The sequence below is a fragment of the Heteronotia binoei genome, chromosome 12 (genome assembly GCF_032191835.1).
Source record: "Heteronotia binoei isolate CCM8104 ecotype False Entrance Well chromosome 12, APGP_CSIRO_Hbin_v1, whole genome shotgun sequence".
Lineage (NCBI taxonomy): Eukaryota > Metazoa > Chordata > Lepidosauria > Squamata > Gekkonidae > Heteronotia > Heteronotia binoei.
Window position 1 is genome coordinate 69,642,070 of NC_083234.1, and position 20,273 is coordinate 69,662,342.

General features: G+C 49.2%; 1 protein-coding gene across 6 annotated transcripts in view; it reads right to left on the bottom strand.

Moving 5' to 3' along the window:
- Window positions 1-4,882: 4,882 nt before the first annotated feature.
- SLC25A25 (solute carrier family 25 member 25) overlaps window positions 4,883-20,273 on the bottom strand; it is a 45,105-nt gene continuing 29,714 nt past the window's right edge. For 2 of the 6 annotated variants that reach the window (XM_060251169.1, XM_060251171.1), the window contains exons 2-11: window positions 12,676-12,802; window positions 12,492-12,579; window positions 11,700-11,735; window positions 10,412-10,523; window positions 9,533-9,691; window positions 8,642-8,794; window positions 8,361-8,468; window positions 6,844-7,011; window positions 6,452-6,602; window positions 4,883-5,069 (exon numbers count right to left, since the gene is read on the bottom strand). In XM_060251169.1, coding sequence (XP_060107152.1) covers window positions 4,885-5,069; window positions 6,452-6,602; window positions 6,844-7,011; window positions 8,361-8,468; window positions 8,642-8,794; window positions 9,533-9,691; window positions 10,412-10,523; window positions 11,700-11,735; window positions 12,492-12,579; window positions 12,676-12,802 — 1,287 coding nt within the window. In that variant the 3' untranslated portion in view covers window positions 4,883-4,884. Of the gene's footprint in view, window positions 5,070-6,451; window positions 6,603-6,843; window positions 7,012-8,360; window positions 8,469-8,641; window positions 8,795-9,532; window positions 9,692-10,411; window positions 10,524-11,699; window positions 11,736-12,491; window positions 12,580-12,675; window positions 12,803-17,677; window positions 17,920-20,273 lie in introns of those variants that run through there. The other 4 variants (XM_060251170.1, XM_060251172.1, XM_060251173.1 and 1 more) reach the window with 3 other exon arrangements.

Sequence of the window (20,273 nt, forward strand, 5' to 3'; positions counted from 1 at the left end):
TGGCAGAGTCTTTAATCACCTGCTGCTGTTTCTTCGTGCACACAGGAATGAACAAAGAAAAGGACTCTGGCCCTCTGACTATATCGAAGAGTCTTTTGCCAATTAGTTGCCAAGATGCTTCTGCAAGTGTGTGGAAGAGGTCTGTGTTTAGAATCCTGGTCATTTGGAAAGCTTTTAGGAGCAAGATCTGGTAACACCATTTCTACGAGTCTTACCTCCTTGCCTTTGTTCCATACTTTGTCCCATGACCTAAAGTCAGTGCTTGTATCCAACCCCTGGGCTCCCTTTATCCTGCCGCTCTATTTTGGCCCTATGGACAAACATTACATTGTAAATGCCTTGGGACATCAACTGGTGACTTTCTGCCGTTGATGGGAAAGTGTTGTGTGTCTAGATGCATAAAACAATGTAATTCCTAGTGCCTGTGGAAAGATTAGCTTCAATGGAGGCATTTCTAGGGCTTTGGGGGGCATCTAGCCAGCCCCATTCTTCAGCCTTCATATAAACTATTGTATTAAAAAGTAGGGGGTTTTTTGTACTTTGAACTTTACTCAAAACAGAATTTGTCCGTTCCCCAGTCAGACCAGCCAATGGTTCTCTTGCTCCCTATAGCTGGGATCGTTACTTAAGGGACTGCAAGCTTCTTAATGAAGTACTGGTTATTTGCAACACGAGGCAGCCTGAATTGCACAGGGTGGGCTGGATGGAGAAGGTGCCTGCTGGTGCTTAAGCCCACTCCTAAATCTCTAGGAAGGGGATCATTGCAAAGGGGCTGTTTGGTGTAGTGGTTAAGTGTGTAGATTCTCATCTGGGAGGACTGGGTTTGATTCCCCACTCCTCCACTTGCAGCTGCTGGAATGGCCTTGGGTCAGCCATAGCTCTTTTATCTGGGAGAACCGGGTTTGATTCCCCACTCCTCTGCTTGCAGCTGCTGGAATGGCCTTGGGTCAGCCAGAACTCTCTTATCTGGGAGAACCAGGTTTGATTCCCCACTCCTCCACTTGCACCTGCTGGAATGGCCTTGGGTCAGCCAGAGCTCTCGCAGAGTTGTCCTTGAAAGGGCAGCTTCTGGGAGAGCTCTCAGCCCCGCCCACCTCACAGGGTGTCTGTTGTGCAGGGGTGGGGGGCAGGTAAAGGAGATTGTGACCGCTCTGAGACTGATTCAGAGAGAAGGGCAGGGTATGAATCTGCGGTCGTCGTCTTCTGTTGCCACACTGAGTATGCTCAGGCTTCTGCAAGCGCCATTAGTGCATCAGACGGCAACACATCCATACACTTTGGCATAAGGCTAGGACAACAACGTAAGCTGAGATGTTCCTGAGTCCAGGGGTAGCAGCAGCAGGATAAAGAAAACCTCTTTCAAAATATGGACCAATCTGATCCCCCTATGCTCCCCCACCCCCCCTCCCGGCCCTAGGATAGGGCAAGAAATCATCTTTAGAAGAAAATGGGGTGGGAAGGGTCTGGGGAAACACTTGTTACTTCCTCAATGAGAGTTCCTCAAACATTGCAGTGCTAGGATTGTGGACAAGGAGTTGTTGGGCATGGCTTTGGAGTCAGGAATCACACACTTCATCTGAATGGAGTCGCAGCAGACACAAGAACCCATCGCTGTCAGGTGTCCACATTAAGAGAGTTTGACCACCTGCAAAACTCGTTTGCTTACCGGATCGTCAGCAGGGATATATGAACATATGAAGCTGCCTTATACTGAATCAGACCCTGGGTCCATCGAAGTCAGTATTGCCTACTCAGACTGGCAGCGGCTCTCCAGGGTCTCAAGCTGAGGTTTTTCACACCTATTTGCCTGGACCCTTTTTAGCTGCAGATGCCAAGGATTGAACCTGGGACCCTTCCGCTTCCCAAGCAGATGCTCTACCACTGAGCCACCGTCCCTCCCCTTCTGTTGCCACTGTGTGCGCTCAGGCTTCTGCAAGCGCCATTAGTGCATCAGACAGCAACACATCCATACACTTCGGAATAAGGCTAGGACAGAAGAAGGGGCCAGAGTAACATTTCAGTAAATGTGTGCGCGGCAGGGTGTGTGAAGCGAACTGGTCCCCACAGAAGCCCAGCCCAGCAACCCCACAGAGAAACGCTCAGAATGCAAACCATCTTTAATAAACCTTTATTAGCAAACTGTTGCCTACCATTCAGGGTTTATCATTTGTTACAATTCACTCTTCATACATCCGGGTTACAATTACCAAGACAGTTAAACCTTTGCATTGATTTCTGTACTCTGAATACTCTCATCAGGCCACAAACGGTAGAAAAAAACAAGGTGCTGCCATGGGGACAGTGGCTTGGGGGAGGAGGGCGGCAGCGGGGGGAACCAAATGTCACATCACTGATTCAGAGATGAACTCAAGACAAGCATGCAGCCAATCGCAAGCAGCAGCAGGACACATCCAGTAAAGGCAGAGCTCCTGAGAGCAGAAGCCGCTCTGCGCTACGAGAGTCTCCTGAGAGACAGAGCAGCTATGGAACTATCACAGCCACTGATGTTTTCAGACTTTTATCTATGGGCCATTTCCCTGCGCACCGAGCGGCCCAAGAGAATCTTGCCCCGCAGCCACGGCAGATCAGCTCCGAGAACAAGTCCCTTTCTGCTCGTCAGGAAATGGGTTGGTCATCCCTGAGATATTTCTCACCCCTCCCCCTAGCCCAATCAGCCCTTTTCATTATTAGCCATTGCAAAAAAAAAAAACCCACCCAAGAATCATACACATGGACTTTGTCTTTAGTTCTTCAAACCCAGGGGTCCCCAAACCCTGGGTCGTGGACCGGTACTGGTCCATGGCCTGTTAGCAACCGGGCCGCGGAGTGAGGCAAAGACCTTCACCTACTCCTGGGGCAGCAAAAACCATCCCCACCTCCACCGGTCCGTGGAAAAACTGTCTTCCACAAAACCGGTCCCTGGTGCCAAAAAGGCTGGGGGGCCACTGCTTTAACCCACCGATGGTCCTAAATCAGGAAGCCGAAACGTGAAGCAATTCCAGAGTAAGGTAAACCTCAAAAACAGACCTTCCTAAGCCCTCATTCCAGGAAAAAAACGATCTCCTGCCTACATTAAGTTCTGCCTCCCCCCCCACCCACCCACACACACACACACACTTGCTTTCTCTCCTAAGGCTTTTTGCTACAAGGAATTTGTCATGGCTGACTGAGTTCTTCCACCAGCCACCCAGGCAAGACTCACGCAGCACACTTCAGAGGAGAATCTGAGCGCTTCTTTGCTGGGGTGGGGGGAGGGAGTGGGGTCTCCTCCATCGCCCATTCGGGTAAAGTGATGTCGACAAGTGCAAAACGGCTTTAAAAACATAAATACGGAACCTCTAAAAAACACACACACACACAATAGCACAGAATAGGAAAAGACGACACAACTAGAAACATGTCTATAAAAATAGTCTGACGATAACTCTCGTGTTTAAATAAATACAAAATAAATACGCTCGATGCAATTACAAACAAAAAAACCCGACGATAACAACAATGGAATGTGATGCTGGCCCTTTCCCCCCTTCCCCCGCAAAAGTCAAGAAGGTGGAGGAGGATCTGCTGGCCCCAGGATCAGCCTCAGCGTCCGGACCCCACGGGACAGTCAGTCAGAGACAGATACCAGCCATTGCCTTCTATGAAAAGAACCTGGCAGGAAGAAGGGGGTGGGGGGGGAGACCAAGAGCCCTTCTCCAATCCCCAGTGAAATCTCCTTCCTTCCTACCGTCAGCCCGCCCAGTCCCTTCCCTTATGCAAAACTACATCAGGCTTCAGAACCTGTTCCACCCCAATCCCTACCCCCGCCACCAAGTGCCGATTCTAGCACCAGACGAATGAAGACTGAGAAAGGATTACAGCAGCTGAGGCTCAGAGGGTCTTGAGAAGGCAAGTCGCCATGGAGAACATGGCAAGGGGGAGCAGAGATGGTCCCTTCTCTCCGCGCCCATCCTGGACTCGGGTGCCAGAGATGGGTCGAGAGCAGCACGGCTTCGCCTGGGCCTGTCATGGAAGCCATTTGCAGTGCCAGGCTGCAGGACTGCCTCCTAAGCGACCCCAGGGCCAAATCCCCGAATGGTCAAAGCCTATCCGGCATGCAAGCGCAGACGCATGCGGGCTGCAAGTGGCCTCTTCTAATAAGTGCATCTTGACAGCATTTGAAGACTCGCCCACTCAACCAGCTCTACAAAATTCGAAAGGTTTTCAGTTTCAGTTCATCTGTGTCCTCGCCCCCCTCAAGCCTTGGTTTTTAAGTTTCATTGCTCTGCCAGAATCACTGAAGCAAAACGTGAATCGTTACTACCCGCCAAAAAAAAAAAAAAAAGGAATGTAACGTAAACCACTAAATGTTTCTGACCCAGCAGCCGCTCCTACCCGAGGCGAGAGATTTCAAAACGATGAGTAGGAAGAGAGTTAACAACTCAACGGGAAGAAGCTCTTTCGAGCAAGTCGGAAGGTGCTACTTTCTCCAGCTCCCAATGGAGAGAAGAGGTTCGGAAGAGGGGAGCGCGTGCTCTCCCAGGCCTTCCTCCGCTGTGATTGGAGCCGGGCCGGCACTAACAGCTCGAGGCATTTCCCTCTTGAGTGCTCGCAGTTTGGTCCCTTGCGAGCGGGGAAGCCCCAGCTGACGATGGATAGGAACGACGCACAGCACTTGCGGCAGCAAAACAGCAAAAAAAAAAAAAAAAGGCCCCGGCCCTCCCTAACCGTCCCTGGACGCTCACGGTCCAGGGTTTTCATAGCTTGGCTCAATCAGCTTAGTGTTGATCGACGCATTCACAGAATGAAACGGCCGTACACCTTAGGGATTTGCAGCCCCCAAGATGGCTTTGTGTTTGTTTGTTTTTTCTAAAAGAGTTCCAAAGAGCGCCGACGTCCCCCTCGTCATCGGGACTGCACGCCCAGAGTCATCTTCAGGTTCTCGTAGACCACGTAGCTGATGCTGACCGCCGGTATCACCTTCATGAAGTTGGGGGCCAGGCCTCTGTAGAGGCCGAAAGCTCCCTCCGTCTTCAGGATATGCTTGAAGAGGCCCCTCATCGTCACCTCCGGCGCTCCTTCGATGGAAGCTAGAAAGGCAAGCAGGGGAACAGCCGTCAAGAGCCTGAAGCGTGCCGCGGGTTTCAGAATATGCCACCCGGAGATGAGCATTCAACTCCCCCCCGGGGATTTAAAGAGCTTGGGATTATGTATCCGTGACGACGAGTCAGCACAAGCCAAATGGCAGGCAGCCAGTGAATCGGGGCACACGGATTCAGAAGACAGGGAGAACCCGACTGTAACGCCAGCAGCCAGGCTTTTTCAGGGTTTTTATTCAGGGCTTTTTTTTTGTAGCAGGAGCTCCTTTGCATATTAGGCTACGCCCCCTCTGATGTAGCCAATCCTCCTGGAGCTTACAGTAGGCCTTGTACTAAGAGCCCTGTAAGCTACAGGAGGATTGGCTACATCAGAGTTGTGTGGCCTAATATGCAAAAGGAGCTCCCTGCTGTTCCTCAACAGGGCTTACAGGGCAGTGGTCCCCAACCTTTTTGGCACCCGGGACTGGTTTTGTGGAAGACGATTTTTCCACAGACTGGAGTGGGGGGAGGAGGGCGATGGTTTCAGGAGGCTACAATTGTGCACTTTATTTCTATTAGTTTGGTGTAGTGGTTAAGTGTGCGGACTCTTATCTGGGAGAACCGGGTCTGATTCCCCACTCCTCCATTGGCTGCTGCTGGAATGGCCTTGGGTCAGCCATAGCTCTGGCAGGGGTTGTCCTTGAAAGGGCAGCTTCTGGAGAGAGCTCTCTCAGCCCCACTCACCTCACAGGGTGTCTGTTGTGGGAGAGGAAGGCCAAGGAGATTGTGAACCGCTCTGAGACTCAAGAGATTCGGAGCGGAAGGTGGGATATAAATCCCATGCCGTCGTCTTATTATTAATACTACATTGTAATATATAATGAAATAATTATACAACCCACGGCCCAGTTGCTAACAGGTCATGGGCTGGTACCGGTTCACGGCCCGGGGGTTAGGGAATCTCTGTTATAGGGGACTCTAAATACAATCTGAGACAATCAGTAGCCTTGAGGGACGTGGGCTCATGATATGGCAAACTGAGCCTAAAGGGGAGGGATGGTGGCTCAGTGGTAGAGCATCTGCTTGGTAAGCAGAAGGTCCCAGGTTCAATCCCTGGCATCTCCAACTAAAAAGGGTCCAGGCAAGTTTGAGACCCTGGAGAGCCGCTGCCAGTCTGAGAAGACAATACTGACTTTGATGGACCAAGGGTCTGATTCAGTAGAAGGCAGCTTCATATGTTCAAAAGCTACAGTGAATGAGAGGGTGAGGTGGCACACCTACACAGATGCAACTGTTAACTGTTGGCCTTCGTCCTCCTATATATTCTGGGAAAGATCCACTGGCGGTCACAGACCTTCCTCGCCAAAGATGACGATTCTCTTCAACGCTCTTACCTTGAGCTTGCATGCGCGTCCGCACTAGGGCCAGAGGATAACTGGCCAGCTGCCCGCAGGTGCTCGACATGGTACCGCAGGCCAGCAGGACGAACACCCCAGGGTCTGCGCTGTTTACGGCGTAACGTTGCAACCAGGCGTTTTTTAACGTCTGGGGGAGAAATCACAAAGGAGCCACGTGTCAGCGGGAATGGGACAGGTCACAGACTGTGAAAGAACCCTCCCGGACCTTTAGTATTTGACAGGGTTAAAAATTAAGCAACCTTGGCTTACAACATTTATGCTGCTCTACGGGGAAAGGAAACGGTGACTCGCTAGATAGATGCGCGACTAAAATTTAACTTGCCTTGCAGCCAGTTCTGCCCCTCCCCTCCCCTGCTGGGCCCTCTTACCTCATACACCGCCAGGTCAATGCCAGCGTACGGAATGATCCCGAGCATATTGGGGACGTAGCCTTTGTAGAAAGCAGCCATCCCTTCTTTGGCAAGGATGTTCTTGGCACAGTCCAGCATCCCCAAGTACTGCCCTGTCTTGCGCAGAGCCATTCGAGTCTTCAGAACCTGAACCGTTGGAAGAAGAGAAGGGTGAAGAACCCATGGAGCGGATAAGGGGGATGGGGAGTTACTGGCTTACTATAGAACAGGAGTGGCCAAACTGCGGCTCGGGAGACACATGTGACTATTTCACACATGTTGTGTGGCTCTTGAAGCCCCCTCCCATTGGCCAACTTGAAAAGGGTATTTGTTTCTTTAAATCACTTCTCCAAGCCAAGCCAGTCAGCAGTGTGGAGAACGCAATTAAAGTTAAAAGTTGCTTTCTTTCCACCTCTCTCCCCATCTATTTGCCTTCCTTCCCTCCCTCCCTCCTCTGACATTCATGTCTTGCTGCTCTCAAACATCTGATGTCTATTTGATGGTGCTCTTACATTAAACAAATTTGGCCACCCCTACTATAGAAGAACTAAAGGGTGGGTGGGGGGGAACTCCTTGGCTAAGCACTTTGCAACTCCACATGGCCAAAACAGAGAGAAGGTGCAAGCCCCCCCCCCCCTTAGAAAGACTTAACTCTATTCTAAAGCGGGGGAGCAAGAACATCCGTTCCCTTGCTACTGTTCTAGAAGCCCCCAAGACTTGCTTTGGGAAGATGCCAAGCCCAACTGCACGGGGGCCATGAAGGAGGAGAAGCGCTTCCTGAGTGGTATGAACTACTGTGCAGCATTATTAGATATTGTCTCAGCGTTTTGGTGTTATAATATCTTAGCAGTTTAAACCGAACTGTTTGCATTCTAGCCTTGCATTTAAGGTTGTAATTGTTGCATTATACCCTATGAAGAAGATGATATTGGATTTATATCCCGCCCTCCACTCCGAAGAGTCTCAGAGCGGCTCACAATCTCCTTTACCTTCCTCCCCCCACAACAGACACCCTGTGAGGTGGGTGGGGCTGAGAGGGCTCTCACAGCAGCTGCCCTTTCAAGGGCAACCTCTGCCAGAGCTCTGGCTGACCCAAGGCCATGCCAGCAGGTGCAAGTGGAGGAGTGGGGACTCAAACCCGGTTCTCCCAGATAAGAGTCCACACACTTAACCACTGCACCAGACTGGCTCTCCCATGTAACTCATCGGTCTGTTTACTGGACCGTTTTCATTTCTGTCTGATTACTTTTAATGATATCGTGTTTAATCTTAGATTGCGACGGCCAATGGCCACATACAATAAATCTTTTCTACATTCTACTGTGGCCCAAACTACGGAGGGAGAGTGCACGCCTAGAGGAAATTCTGACTGCTGAGCCACCGAGAAGGTGGTCGTTGCGGGAAAAGCTGCTTCTGAACGTTGGAAATCAGCTGGAGTTGTGACCGGGGCAGGCAGGAATAACGACAGGCAGCCGAAAGTGACCTCAGGGACTCACCTCCATGGGGTAGATGCTGCTCTGTGCGATGGCTCCTGCCAGCGAACCAGCTACGAGTCTCTCGTGAATCCTCAGCACCTCCTGGTCAGTGCCAATTAAGCGCTTGATCTAGAGAACCGAGAGGATATCGTGGCATTAGTTTTGACGGGCCACAAGCAACAGTCTCAATCCCTTGGCTCCTGTTCACGCCCTCATTATTCTCGCTGGTGGGTCACAAACTCCACCGATGTCCACTCCCATATGCACACAGCACACCACCCCAGGCCTTCATGGCCTTTTACCTGTTCATAGGCCATGAACTTAATGGCAGATTCTGGAGCGATCTTCAAGACATTGATCCCGTTCCCTCGCCAAAGCGACCTCGGGCCGCCCTCTCGGATCATCTGGGTGAAGCCTCCGACGATGCACATGTTGTTGTTGCGCGAAGCATGGACCTGAAAAGGGGGAAGGGATTTCAAACTGGACCCTGACGTGCAAGTCTAACAGAGAGGGGGTTACAGCTGGCCAAAAGAAAGAGAGGGCGATTTCACAGGATCCTGCTTGCTAACCAATTTGGTAATCCCGTGAACAGCAAGGAGGGAAGGGGGTCAGAAATGGGAGCTGGACTCTGGCACCAAAACAGAATTTGATGACGAAAAAACAGGGTCGGGTCACTCGTGACCGTCGCAATGCAAAGTCCAAATTCTTCATTTCCCAATGTGCTTTCTAACAGAGACTCTCTGCCCTTTGAGCCTAAAATGAGGGACGCTGCCAGCGAGTCGTGGGTCATCTCCTCCCCATTCAGACCCCCCCCAAAGCCCCTTCAAAAGGAATGCTCGTTGTGCCAGTGCTGCATGGTCCAAGGCCTCGGCTGCTGTCATCAACGATTTGTCTGATTCTCCAAAGGACTTACAGGTATTTTTATGGGTAAGGGTGCCAGATAAACATTCCAGATGAAAAACAGCAGTTGCGTTTTTCTCTAGAAGCTTCAATGCTGAGTCAAGTGTCTGGATTTTTCCTCTGTTGGTCTCAGAACAGTAAATGTAAAACCCGCATTACCTAATCTTGCATCTCCCTTTTTTGGGGGGGTGTTAGGATGAGAAGTACAGTTCGGGGCTCGTGCTGTGAGAACAGCTTTTCTGCATCGCACGGCATGCAACACTACAGCGCCTCCTTCTGAGCTTTCAACCTACCTGCATGAGCACTTTCAGGCGGTCCAAGGGAGCGGTACAGGTTCGAGACACGGCTCCTGCCCCTCCGCCTGCAACGAGGTGTCGCCACCACATCCCGGTTTGCCTCTCTTCCACCGTGAACTCGTCCGGTACCGTCAGGTTCTCCCCCACGTCAAAAATCTGCAAGGCGATAAAGCACGAATGAAACCATTCTGTTCCGCGGGATTGTTAAAAGAGAAAGAACACTGTGACTTCCTCAAGAGGTCCGGTCATGTGTGACGGCGCTCCGAGATGAAAGATCTAAGAACAGGGAAGCGATTCGCTTGGCTCCGCTACTGAAAGCCCACATCTCGTTTGTGCAACAGCAGCCATATTGTTCCCCCATGCACGTGAGGATCGTTAATAAATCTCACATTCTTCACAGAGGACCTCGGGCATTGCAGCACTTCTGGTTCACAATGCTGGTCGTGAGGCAACCCCCATAGCTCGCCTGCTCAGAATTACTAGCCAGGAGGGGGGCGGGGGGGGGGATGGGACGACTACTGGAGTTCACAGACTGATTTGATCTTGCTGTGCAGCATTTTAATGCCGAATTTATCAAAAGAGGGCTTGAACTGGTTTCCGGCATAGGCAGGAGCCGGTCATTAGCGTACAGCGAGACCCAGTGAAACGGTTCACTGGCTTTTCACCTCCAGGAGAACGCTAATTTTCACCTGGGCCAGACACTGTAGAAGTCAGAGCCAGGGGCATATAGAAGAAACCCCCCACAAACCTGCAGAAGCAGGAAGGAACAAAACCTAGAAGGCAGTTTCGCTCCTGGTGGAACCCTACGGCAGAGAACGACTTGAGTTCAACTGTGGATTTCACAACCGCTGCGCAGGGGACGTTTTAACGTCTTACCGTCGAGTGCTTCCAGTACAAGATGATCTCGGGAATGTTCTCCACGGGGTGCAGCAAATGATAGTCGCGCCACTCGTTCCAGTCTATCGTCATCGTCCCGTTCTTATCCATGCTGCAAGAATCAATGGGAGAAGGCTCAATGAATTGGAGCTTCATCCTCATTCTGCGGCTGGTTCAGAGCATCCCCAAGCAGAATCACACAACAAAGCAGTACTCGGAAAGGGTCCCAGAGGACATGAAACTGCAAGCATAGCAAGCTCTACTATACAGTGGCATCACATTCTGGAAGTGTCTCATGCAGCTGTGGGAGCCAAAGCATTGACTAAAGCCAGGGGGAGAGAGGGGCATCTCTGTTGCGTTCCGCTCCCCACCCCCCAGTGGCTTCTTTGTCAGTGAGTCATCCATGACTGCAAGAACTAGACTCCCAACGTATTTGGAGAATGACGTGACCAAATAAAATCTTCACACAAAATGAAATTCTGTAGATAAGCTGTTGCTTGGGAACTGACTGATTACCTTGCTTGGAGCCAAGCGGTGGAATTCTTTTAACAGACTATCTTATGACTGGTTATGTGCACACTTGTCTTCCTTTATAAGAGCCTGTCTCAAGCTGGATCTGTTTACTGTACAGACAAATTAATTCTTCCTGCCTACGTAATCCTGGATTCTCTGGATTGCGGGATTTGTTCTGTGGAAGACTGGAAGGCAGGTGGGACTTGCCTTGCAGGAGCAAGAGGGAAGAGGAGTCTAACTCGAAGGGATTCTTTCCAATTTGTCTAACCCAGGGGTGGCCAACGGTAACTCTCCAGATGTTTTTTGCCTACAACTCCCATCAGCCCAAGCCAGCATGGCCTATGGCTGGGGCTGATGGGAGTTGTAGGCAAAAAACATCTGGGGAGTTACCATTGGCCACCCCTGGCCTAACCTATGAACCCGAGTAAAAATTCCATCTGGTGTTAACGAGAGCTGGCTTTCCACAACCGCTAAGAGCGCAGGGGATGGTTCCATCTCAGCCCCGGAACATAGCTTTGGGCGAGCCTCTGCTTCCCCCAAAATTCTGCAATTTGAAGGTGCACAGCCTACCCTACAAAGTTGTTGTCATTTGTGGTGGAAACCCTTTGAGGGCTCAACAAAAAACACTATAAAACAGTCAAGAGTAAATGAGACCTCCCACTGGATTGGAATGCTCCGCTATCAGTCTCGCTAAGAAGCTGCTACATGCTACCACAAAACACTGGCACACAGAGGACTAGGAACCAGACAAGAACACACACAAACTAGTACTTACTATGTGACAGGACCCCAGAAGTGCCCCGTCCTTATTCTGATAGACAGACAGGTAGGCAGGCAGAGACAGAGGGGGAGAATGTGAACGGGGTGGGAAGGGGAGAAATAAGGGGAAAAGGTACAAATAAGTGAGTTAAAAGTTAGTGCCGCGGGCAGACAGTGGAAAGCATTTCAACGTGTTAAGCAGCACAGACGTGGAAGTGGGGAGCACCAGAACACGCAATTTAGGACAGTCGTTTATTTAAGCCGCTACTCCTGCATTACTAAACTATACTCAGCTAGAAGAGCAGAGATCGAAAAGGCTGGCGAACCATGAATAGCTCTTTCTGGCAGGCAGTCCTGGCAAGAGGGATGTTCGCAGCATGTTTCTCAGCTGCGTTGCCGTTGCACAATACACAGATCAGCATACCCTCAGTCCAGTCAGGAGGGAAAATCATGACCACGGACCCCCCCTCCCCGCCCCCCGGCTCTTTGCCAGAGCTGAGCACATCTTTTTTTGCAGAGATGACACTGCCAATCTTGGGCAGCGGGAGGGTGTGTTTGCTCTTGGCGTCACATGCTCTTAGCAATGCCACCGGAAATCGTACCCTCGCTTTAAATTGTCCTGCAATGCCAGGAACAGGTGTGGGTGTCTACTTGCACCCTTTTATGACCGCTACTCTGGCACTACAAAGAAATGCGGCGCAGCAGAATTTTTGTTGGAAACAGAGACAGGGAAAGAGAAGGTAACAAGGGAATGCTGTGCATGGTGTTCTCGGGAGCGGAAATGGTGCCGGTGGTTTGGGGCGCTCACCTCTTGAGAATTTTTTCCGCCTGCTGTTCAGAGATCTTGACTCCCAGATCGCGAAGGGACTGCATGATCTCCTGGGCGTCGATGCGGCCTGTGAAGGGAGAACAACGTGACATGTGAGGGCTCCCACTCCCAGAACGAGACGTCCAGGGCTTTGCTCCCCCCGTAGCTGTCAGCACTCACTCACCATCGTTCTTCTTGTCAAGACTCTTGAAAACCAGCCTCAATTTCTTTTCGTGGTCTTGGAGGTAGTGAACAAACTCCTCAAAGTCCAGCTGTCCATCCAGGTCCTTGTCTCCAGCTTTTACAATTTTCTGCCAACAACAAAGGAGACATGAAATAAGCTTGATTGTCTTCCTGCGTACGTGTGGGTGAGGGAGAGGAAATTAAGATGTTTCCCTTTAAAAAAAAAAACCTTTTTAGCTGTTTTGACAAAATATTTGCAAAGAGACAACTACAACAATGCGTGATTGAAGGCAATTTGCTAGCCATGTCCTAGATATCCAAATAGCCCACCAACGACCATAGAATCATACAAGCGTAGAGTTGGAAGGGACCTCCCGGGTCATCTAGTCCAACCCCTTGCACAATGCAGCCAATTCACAAATACCTCCCTCTAAGTTCAACAAAACCAGCATTGCTGTCAGATGGTCATCCAGCCTCTATTTAAAAACTTCCACAGAAGGAGAGCCCACCACCTCCTGAGGAAGCCTGTTCCACGGAGGAACCACTCTGTCAGGAATCATAGAGTTGGAAGGGACCACTGGTGTAAGGAAGTACTGAAGACTCAAGGATACTCCAAGGATGCAGGAGTTAATTTTTTTTAGGGGGGAAAGCAGACACCACAAGAAAGCAGTGTCTTTCAAAATGATGCTGGGGCACTATGCCATGAGTTACTCCATGGCACTCTTGCCCTGTAAAACTCTCAGACAGTGGGTGAAAAGGGGCCACAGTACTGTCTCTTGCGGAGTAGAAAGCCAGGAAACTAAGCCTTGTGAGCTATTAGAAATACTGACTAGTTACCAAAAAGCAAGTAAAGTTTTCCTCAACTATGTATGTAGAGCTTTTTTTGTAGAGAAAGCCCAGCAGGAACTCATTTGCATATTAGGCCACACCTCCTGACATCACCATTGTTTCACACAGGGTTTTTTTTATAGAAAAAGCCCAGCAGGAACTTATTTGCATATCAGGCCACACTCCCTGACACCAAGCCAGTCGGAACTGCGTTCCCGCTCAAAAAAAGCCCTGTATGTACGTACGTACACTTACACACATCTATCACACTCAGACAATTCTTGCTAGACAAGGACAGAGTCAAACTTAAAAAAATAAATAAAAAAATTCAAAGCAATTAAATTGCTTCATACAGTCATGCCTATTTTTAGGCCAGCGATTTCTGGGGAAAAAAACTAACTGCAGCCAGAAAAGTCTGGCTTGAAACTAACATTATGGGGGGTTTTAAAAGATAATGGCAACTCTAGTGCAAGCATGAACTGGTTTGGTCATCCTGCAGTTATGCACTTGTGCCAAGATCTTGGGGGAAATGTTGTATTTTGGAGCAACCCCAAGGAAATAAGGAAGCTTCACCTGTAACATTCCACTTAGCTCCCTTAAGCGGAAAAAGGGTGCCTCGGGCCTTGACCCATAGACGGCCGCGGTTATTGCACATCTATGAGGGTATTTGTCCAGCACAATTAGTACTGTGCAAGTGACCCAGCAAGGGCCAGGTTACTCCTTAACCAGGCACTCCACTAGCCTGCCTAATAATCCCTGCAGATCACAAGACCACGAAGGAAAATATATGGGGGAGTGGGGAGGGAGAGGTGGAAATAAAGCAACTTTAATTTTAAATGCATTCTCCAAGCCGCTGGCTGGCTTGGCACGGAGAAGTAATTTAAAGAGACAAATGCCTTCTCCAAGCTGGCTGACGGGGCAGTGGCCACTTTGAGAGCCGCACAGTATGTTAGAGCCACAGTTTGGCCACCCCTGGTTTAGATTTTATCAGAGTAGAATATGCCTGGGGTGATTGTCTGTGAAGTTACAGGTATTGCTAAAATCTAATTCTTCTTGGAACACCACATAAAATAAAACAGGAAGAGGGCAACATGTAAGAATGCTTTGTCAATGACAATATGCTTTCTATATATCAAGGTCATGTAACATATATTACATAGGAACCCAGTGAAGGACCGTGCCGGTATGTAGAGATATAGATCTTCTTCCTTCTCCCCCACCCTGTTCGGCCTGATACTAAACCCAGACCTCAGTATAATTTAATACCTTTCCTAATTTAACCTTAACACGGGTGCCCAGTCACCATCTGCGGTGACCTTTCATAGGTCCAAGGTGCCTCTAATCTGCAGTCATATGACAGCTGTAAAAAAAAAAAAACCCCAGGAGATAGGAGAAGCTGCCATTCATGTGCTAAAGATAGAAAGAAACCTCTGGCATGTCAGCAGATAGCTGTCAACCAGCTGATTCAGGATTTCATTCTTTCAAATATCCCCCCTTGGGAGAGCTGCAGCTTTTGCAATTCCTGTAAAAAGGGTCCTGGAAAAGCCAGAAAGTGCACTGGACTTCTCCAGAAGGCATACACTGATGCCATGTGGAGGGGGACAACATGGTAAAATGCCTGCCTGTACAGACACGTTAGTTGCTGAATTCTCCTGGTTGTGATGCAAGCAGCCTCTAACTTTACATCACTAGCCTTGCATCATGGACTGCATTTCCTACATGTGCAGAAAGCCTGGACCAGAAATGGCCAAACTTGCTTAATGTAAGAGCCACATTGAATAAATGTCAGATGTTTGAGAGCCACAAGACATGAATGTCAGATGTTTGAGAGCCGCAACACATGAACATCAGATGTTTGAGAGCTGCAACACATGAACATCAGATGTTTGAGAGCTGCAAGACAGGAATGGATGAAAGAAGGAAGGAAGGCAAATAAGATGGGAGAGGGAGAAGGGAGGGAGAGGTGGAAAGAAAGCATTTTTAACTTTAAATGTGTTCTCCAAGCCCCTGGCTGGCTTGGCTTGTAGAAGTAATTTAAAGAGAGGAATGCCTTCTCCAAGCCAGCCTATGGGGTGGGGGTGGGGCTTTGAGAGCCACACAAAATGTGTGAAAGTTTGGTCCTGGGCCACAAAGCATTCTTACAAAGCATTCTCCCAAGCCACAGTTTGGTCACCCCTGGCCTGGACGTTTATCATCTCTGACCACAGAAAAAACACCATTTCTATGATTCTTCAAAAACCCAGAGTGCTTTTATTCCCTTGCGAAAATGAAAGATTAGGTGAACATAGGTGGCCAGTTCTCTGGTGTTTTATAATTGGGCTGCAGTCCTAACGGCACTCACTGTGGAGTAAGCCCCACTAAGTAACCGTGTTAGGATTGCACCCTAAATCTCTACAAGGAGTTGCACTTACTCTTCTGAGTAAGCATTTTAGGAATGCACTGTAATTCTCTACAAGAGAAGCAGTGCCCCTCCCCTGAAAACAAATGAGTAATCTACTTAATGATAACCTGCAGAGTCTCTGTTAAGTAGACCGCCCTGGTAGCATAAAACGGGAGCTGGCCCGTTTTCAGTCTCGCTTGATCTGTGTTTTGCATTTGGGGATGTTTTAAATTATTCCAACAACCAGCAGGCACAAGTCAACTACTGTCTCCCACCCCACCCCACCCCTGCACAGTTACTGGTTGCCAAGCTGTAGAAAGATACCAAAATGGAAGTGACACTAGTAGCGTAAAACTCCAGCTATCTCATGAAAACCAGCCAAAATTTAAACAACAAATTAGATGGCTGAAAAAACAGTTGCCGTTGCAAGGATGCAATGAGGAAGAGCCATTGGAGACCTCTAACATCCCACAAGGTTTCCTGGGGTGTATAAACTTGAATTCTTCCGAAGGATGACAAGGGCAGTTTTTGTGGTTGCCAAGAAAACTTGTGGCTGTGAGTACCGCAAGTCGTTGCAACCGACGATGCTGTATGACCGAACTCATGTCGTTCACATGTTGGCCCAGATTTCCAGAACCTGATCCTGCAAGCTCCGTGCGACTCCGTCATGCCCCAACCATGCCTGACAGGCGCTTGACAATCCTTCTCAAGCCTTCCCAGCCAAGAAGCCAAAAATGAAAACTCAGTTACTACATGCAGCAAACGGGCTACACTGATCCGCAGCTGTGCAGACAAACCTGTGATTTCTCTGAGCTTTAGATCAGACAATGTCTCCAGGCAGCTGGACCTTTGCAATGATCAAATGGACACCTCCCCTCCCCCCCCTTTAAATAATTCCTTCAGGCAGCAGCCTTGGCTCTCAAAGACAGCTCCCTGCCAAAGGCTTCCTCCCACTTAGCATTTCTGCTCCAGGCTATGCTTGCCAAAAGGAAAACTGCAGATCAGTAGGTATCCCTCTGGCCTGTGCTGTTCCTTTCTCCTCTCCGGGCTACCCACAAGACTTTTTACCTTGTAACCCCCCAAAGTATTACAGAAAGACTTTGCCACCTTCCACCTCTACTCCCCACTCTGGTCACCAAGAAATCGATCAATTATAAAGAAAATGATAGGGAAAGGAGGATTCTCCCCAGCCCTCTGGCTACAGACGGAACCAATGAAGTCAAGGAGACATGATCGGCAACGATCAGAAATAAAACCAATGAATGCCCTTTGGAAAATGGGGGGTGAGTGTGAATCCAATCCAAAGAACTGGGATTGAGTGTGAGAAACTTGTTTAACCCCTACCCATCCAGGAAGCTCTCTGAGTAGACACACTGCTACTTTCCAACATAACCTACTTTCAGAAATCCTCCCGTGAAAGAAATAAGCATTTGGAGAAGAGCAAAAGGGAGATGACTTTGTACCTTAAATCTGATACAGAAATTAATAGCAGTAATAGAAACTACCAAGGCAGAAGCCCACCCCCAAAACAGAGAGCCAGTCTGTACAACCGATGATGCTCGGCTTACGACAAAGAGGCCGAAATTCAAATCCTTTCTCCGTCATGAAACTCACCAGGTGACTGTGAGCCCAACACCCAGCCTAAGCTACCACACAGGGTGAGTGTGAGGGTTTTCAGGGAGATGGAAAACAACGCGTGCCATCCTAAGCTCCTTGAGAGAAGGTGGGATTGAAGACCAAAGGTCAGAAGAATTCAGCAATATTATTCGGACTGCCCACAATCCCACGCCCATACCTGTTTCCACTGGCGATACGTAGAGAATTCCTGAGAAGGGATGAAGAGGCTCAGCCTGAAGATGGACTTGAGTTCAGCAGGCAGCCCTTTCGATTCAAAGTACTCAAATTCCGCCTGGGACTCGCCAAAGGCCGGCACGTAAAGGCACAGGCAAAGCATTTTCCTCTTTGCCACTCAGCCCCCACCGGCTTCCTTCGCTCGGCTTCTTTCAGCAGGCTGGGAGGAAATGCCGGGAAGTCTCATGACACATGTCTATGAGCTGTCCCTGCTCAGCTTCCATTGGCTGCCAGAGCCCTGCCCTTTTGCTTAAAAGGGAAGCCTTCTTAGCTCAAGCCCTGCCCAGACAGCCAATGAAGCCCTGGATTCTTGGCCAAGTGCATGTGAGCGGAGGCTAGATTGCTCAATGCCGTGCTTTCGTAAAAGCCTAACGTCACTTTCGCTGCCAGGCAGGGTTAACCCTCCACAGGCTCTCTAAGACTTCAGAGGTGCTCTACACAGCAGCATACGCACCGTCCAGTTCAAGACGGTGTGAAAAGCTGTACAACTGCAAGGAGTCGACAGATCTAGAGTAGATTCACCAGGGACTGCGTAACCAAGGGAATAAGTCCAGTTTGAAAGGTACTTAGCAGCTCAGGCTGCCCTCAGGATACCTTATAAGTCCTTTGCACTGAAAAAAAAATGGGGTGGGGGAGAGAGGCAAGAGCCATGTACCCTCCAAACGAACAGAGCTGGAACACGACTTAAGACAAAACGGGGCTTACGTCAACTCAATTATCCATATAACACAGCTTCAGCGCCTGTTACTGCTGGTCTAATTCTTACCAAGACCGGGAACCTGTGTCTGTGTTATAACACTTCAAGCTCAAAGTTGAGGGTTTTTTGGAGAGGGGAGTCCTTCAGATAGAACACCAGCATATCGGAGACAGCTAAAGTAGCACCCTGGCTTCAGGCTTTTAGTGTTGAGGGAACTTGTTAATATACTGGAGCATTTGGTTACGTGAGCCTCACCTCTAGACTCAAGAGGTAAAACCAAACACAGGCACAAGACTTCACTGAATACTAGACCCTCAATGACTAGATGTGGGCTGGTAACCGTTTCTCATCTCTACACAACCACTCTTCTTTACAATGGGCAGCTCTCCTACATCTGGCTTTCTTTTCCCTGTATCCCTCTATGCCACTCTCAAATACCAACACTCATTTATTCCAATCCTTCTGCTTCCCATGGTGGGGGGTTGGCCCATGCTTTATTTAAGCTTCATTCTGTAGGTCTTTCTGCCTGGCAGGCTTTTAAGCTGTATGAAACTCAGCCGAAGAAACCCAGAAACTGTCCCATGTACCTTTCTGTGACGCTAAAGGAGCGGCTGTATAATATGGATCTCTCCTCTCCTGAATCCAAGAGCAAACACTGGCCAACTCATTCACATGATCAGCTTCAGGGGAGGGTCACTGGGTCACTGGGACTGTCCATACCCAGCGACTGCACAAACACAAGGTGGTACTGGGGCATTCAGCGCACCCAGTTTTCTCATGCTTGTTTTTAAATTAACAAGTTTCTAGCCACTAAGGCCACAATTGATTAGAATGTGTGTGTGAGGGGGGGGGGGCACAAACGAAGCCCAAAGCAAGACTTTCAAGAGGCAGGGCTTTGAAGGGTTATATGACTCCCCTTGACAAACCCTTACTGAGGGTTGAAAGCAATACTATATTGTCCAAGAGCACTGAGCAGAGAGGTTCGGTGTAAGACGAGGTAGGTAAAAATATTAGCTTTGGAGACGGGGAGAACATCTCACCCTCAGAGAACAAAGTTTGAGCCCCCTGGCACCTTTATGGCCAACCAAGTTTAATTCTGGGTATAAATGAGGACGCACACAAAACTTATACCCAGAATTAAAACTCTATTGGTCTTAAAGGTGCCACGGTGCTCAAACTTTGTTCTATTGCTTCAGACCAACATGGCTGCCCACCTGAATCACCTCAGAGGGATACAGAAGTTTACACAGCTGTCCCACACATGCAGTTTCCAGTGTGGAGTGGTACTGGGGTAAACCTGCCTGCCACCCCATAAAACAAGAGATGAAACACATAACACAACACAGTGAAAGAACTTCACACTGGCAAAGCCAGACAAATTAAAGTTTAATTATGTCCCCACACCTCATGTTCTCACATGGAACACGGTTTAATTATAGATGAAAACGGGAACAAACTTTTCAATCACCTGCACACCAGCTTTTAAAATGCGTCTTCTTTGTTAGACAATAAGCACTAAGACAATAAGCAATAAACGTATTTGAGGAGAGTGCCAACATCCCTGGCCATTTAAAGCATACTTCAGGCTTCAACAGTTGGGTATGGGGGCAAGACAGACAGGGTCACAATGTAACTGTGCAACGATTCAGCACAGAGCTCTTCCAGCAAATAGGATTGCTGTTTGCCGGCCTGGAAGTTGAATGCAAAGACCTGAAAGGGAAGGGAGGGAGGAAGAGAGGCTAGGGAAGGCAAATAAAGAAAGGGGGGAAGGAAGGAAGGAAGGAAGGAAGGAAGGAAGGAAGGAAGGAAGGAAGGAAGGAAGGAAGGAAGGAAGGAAGGAAGG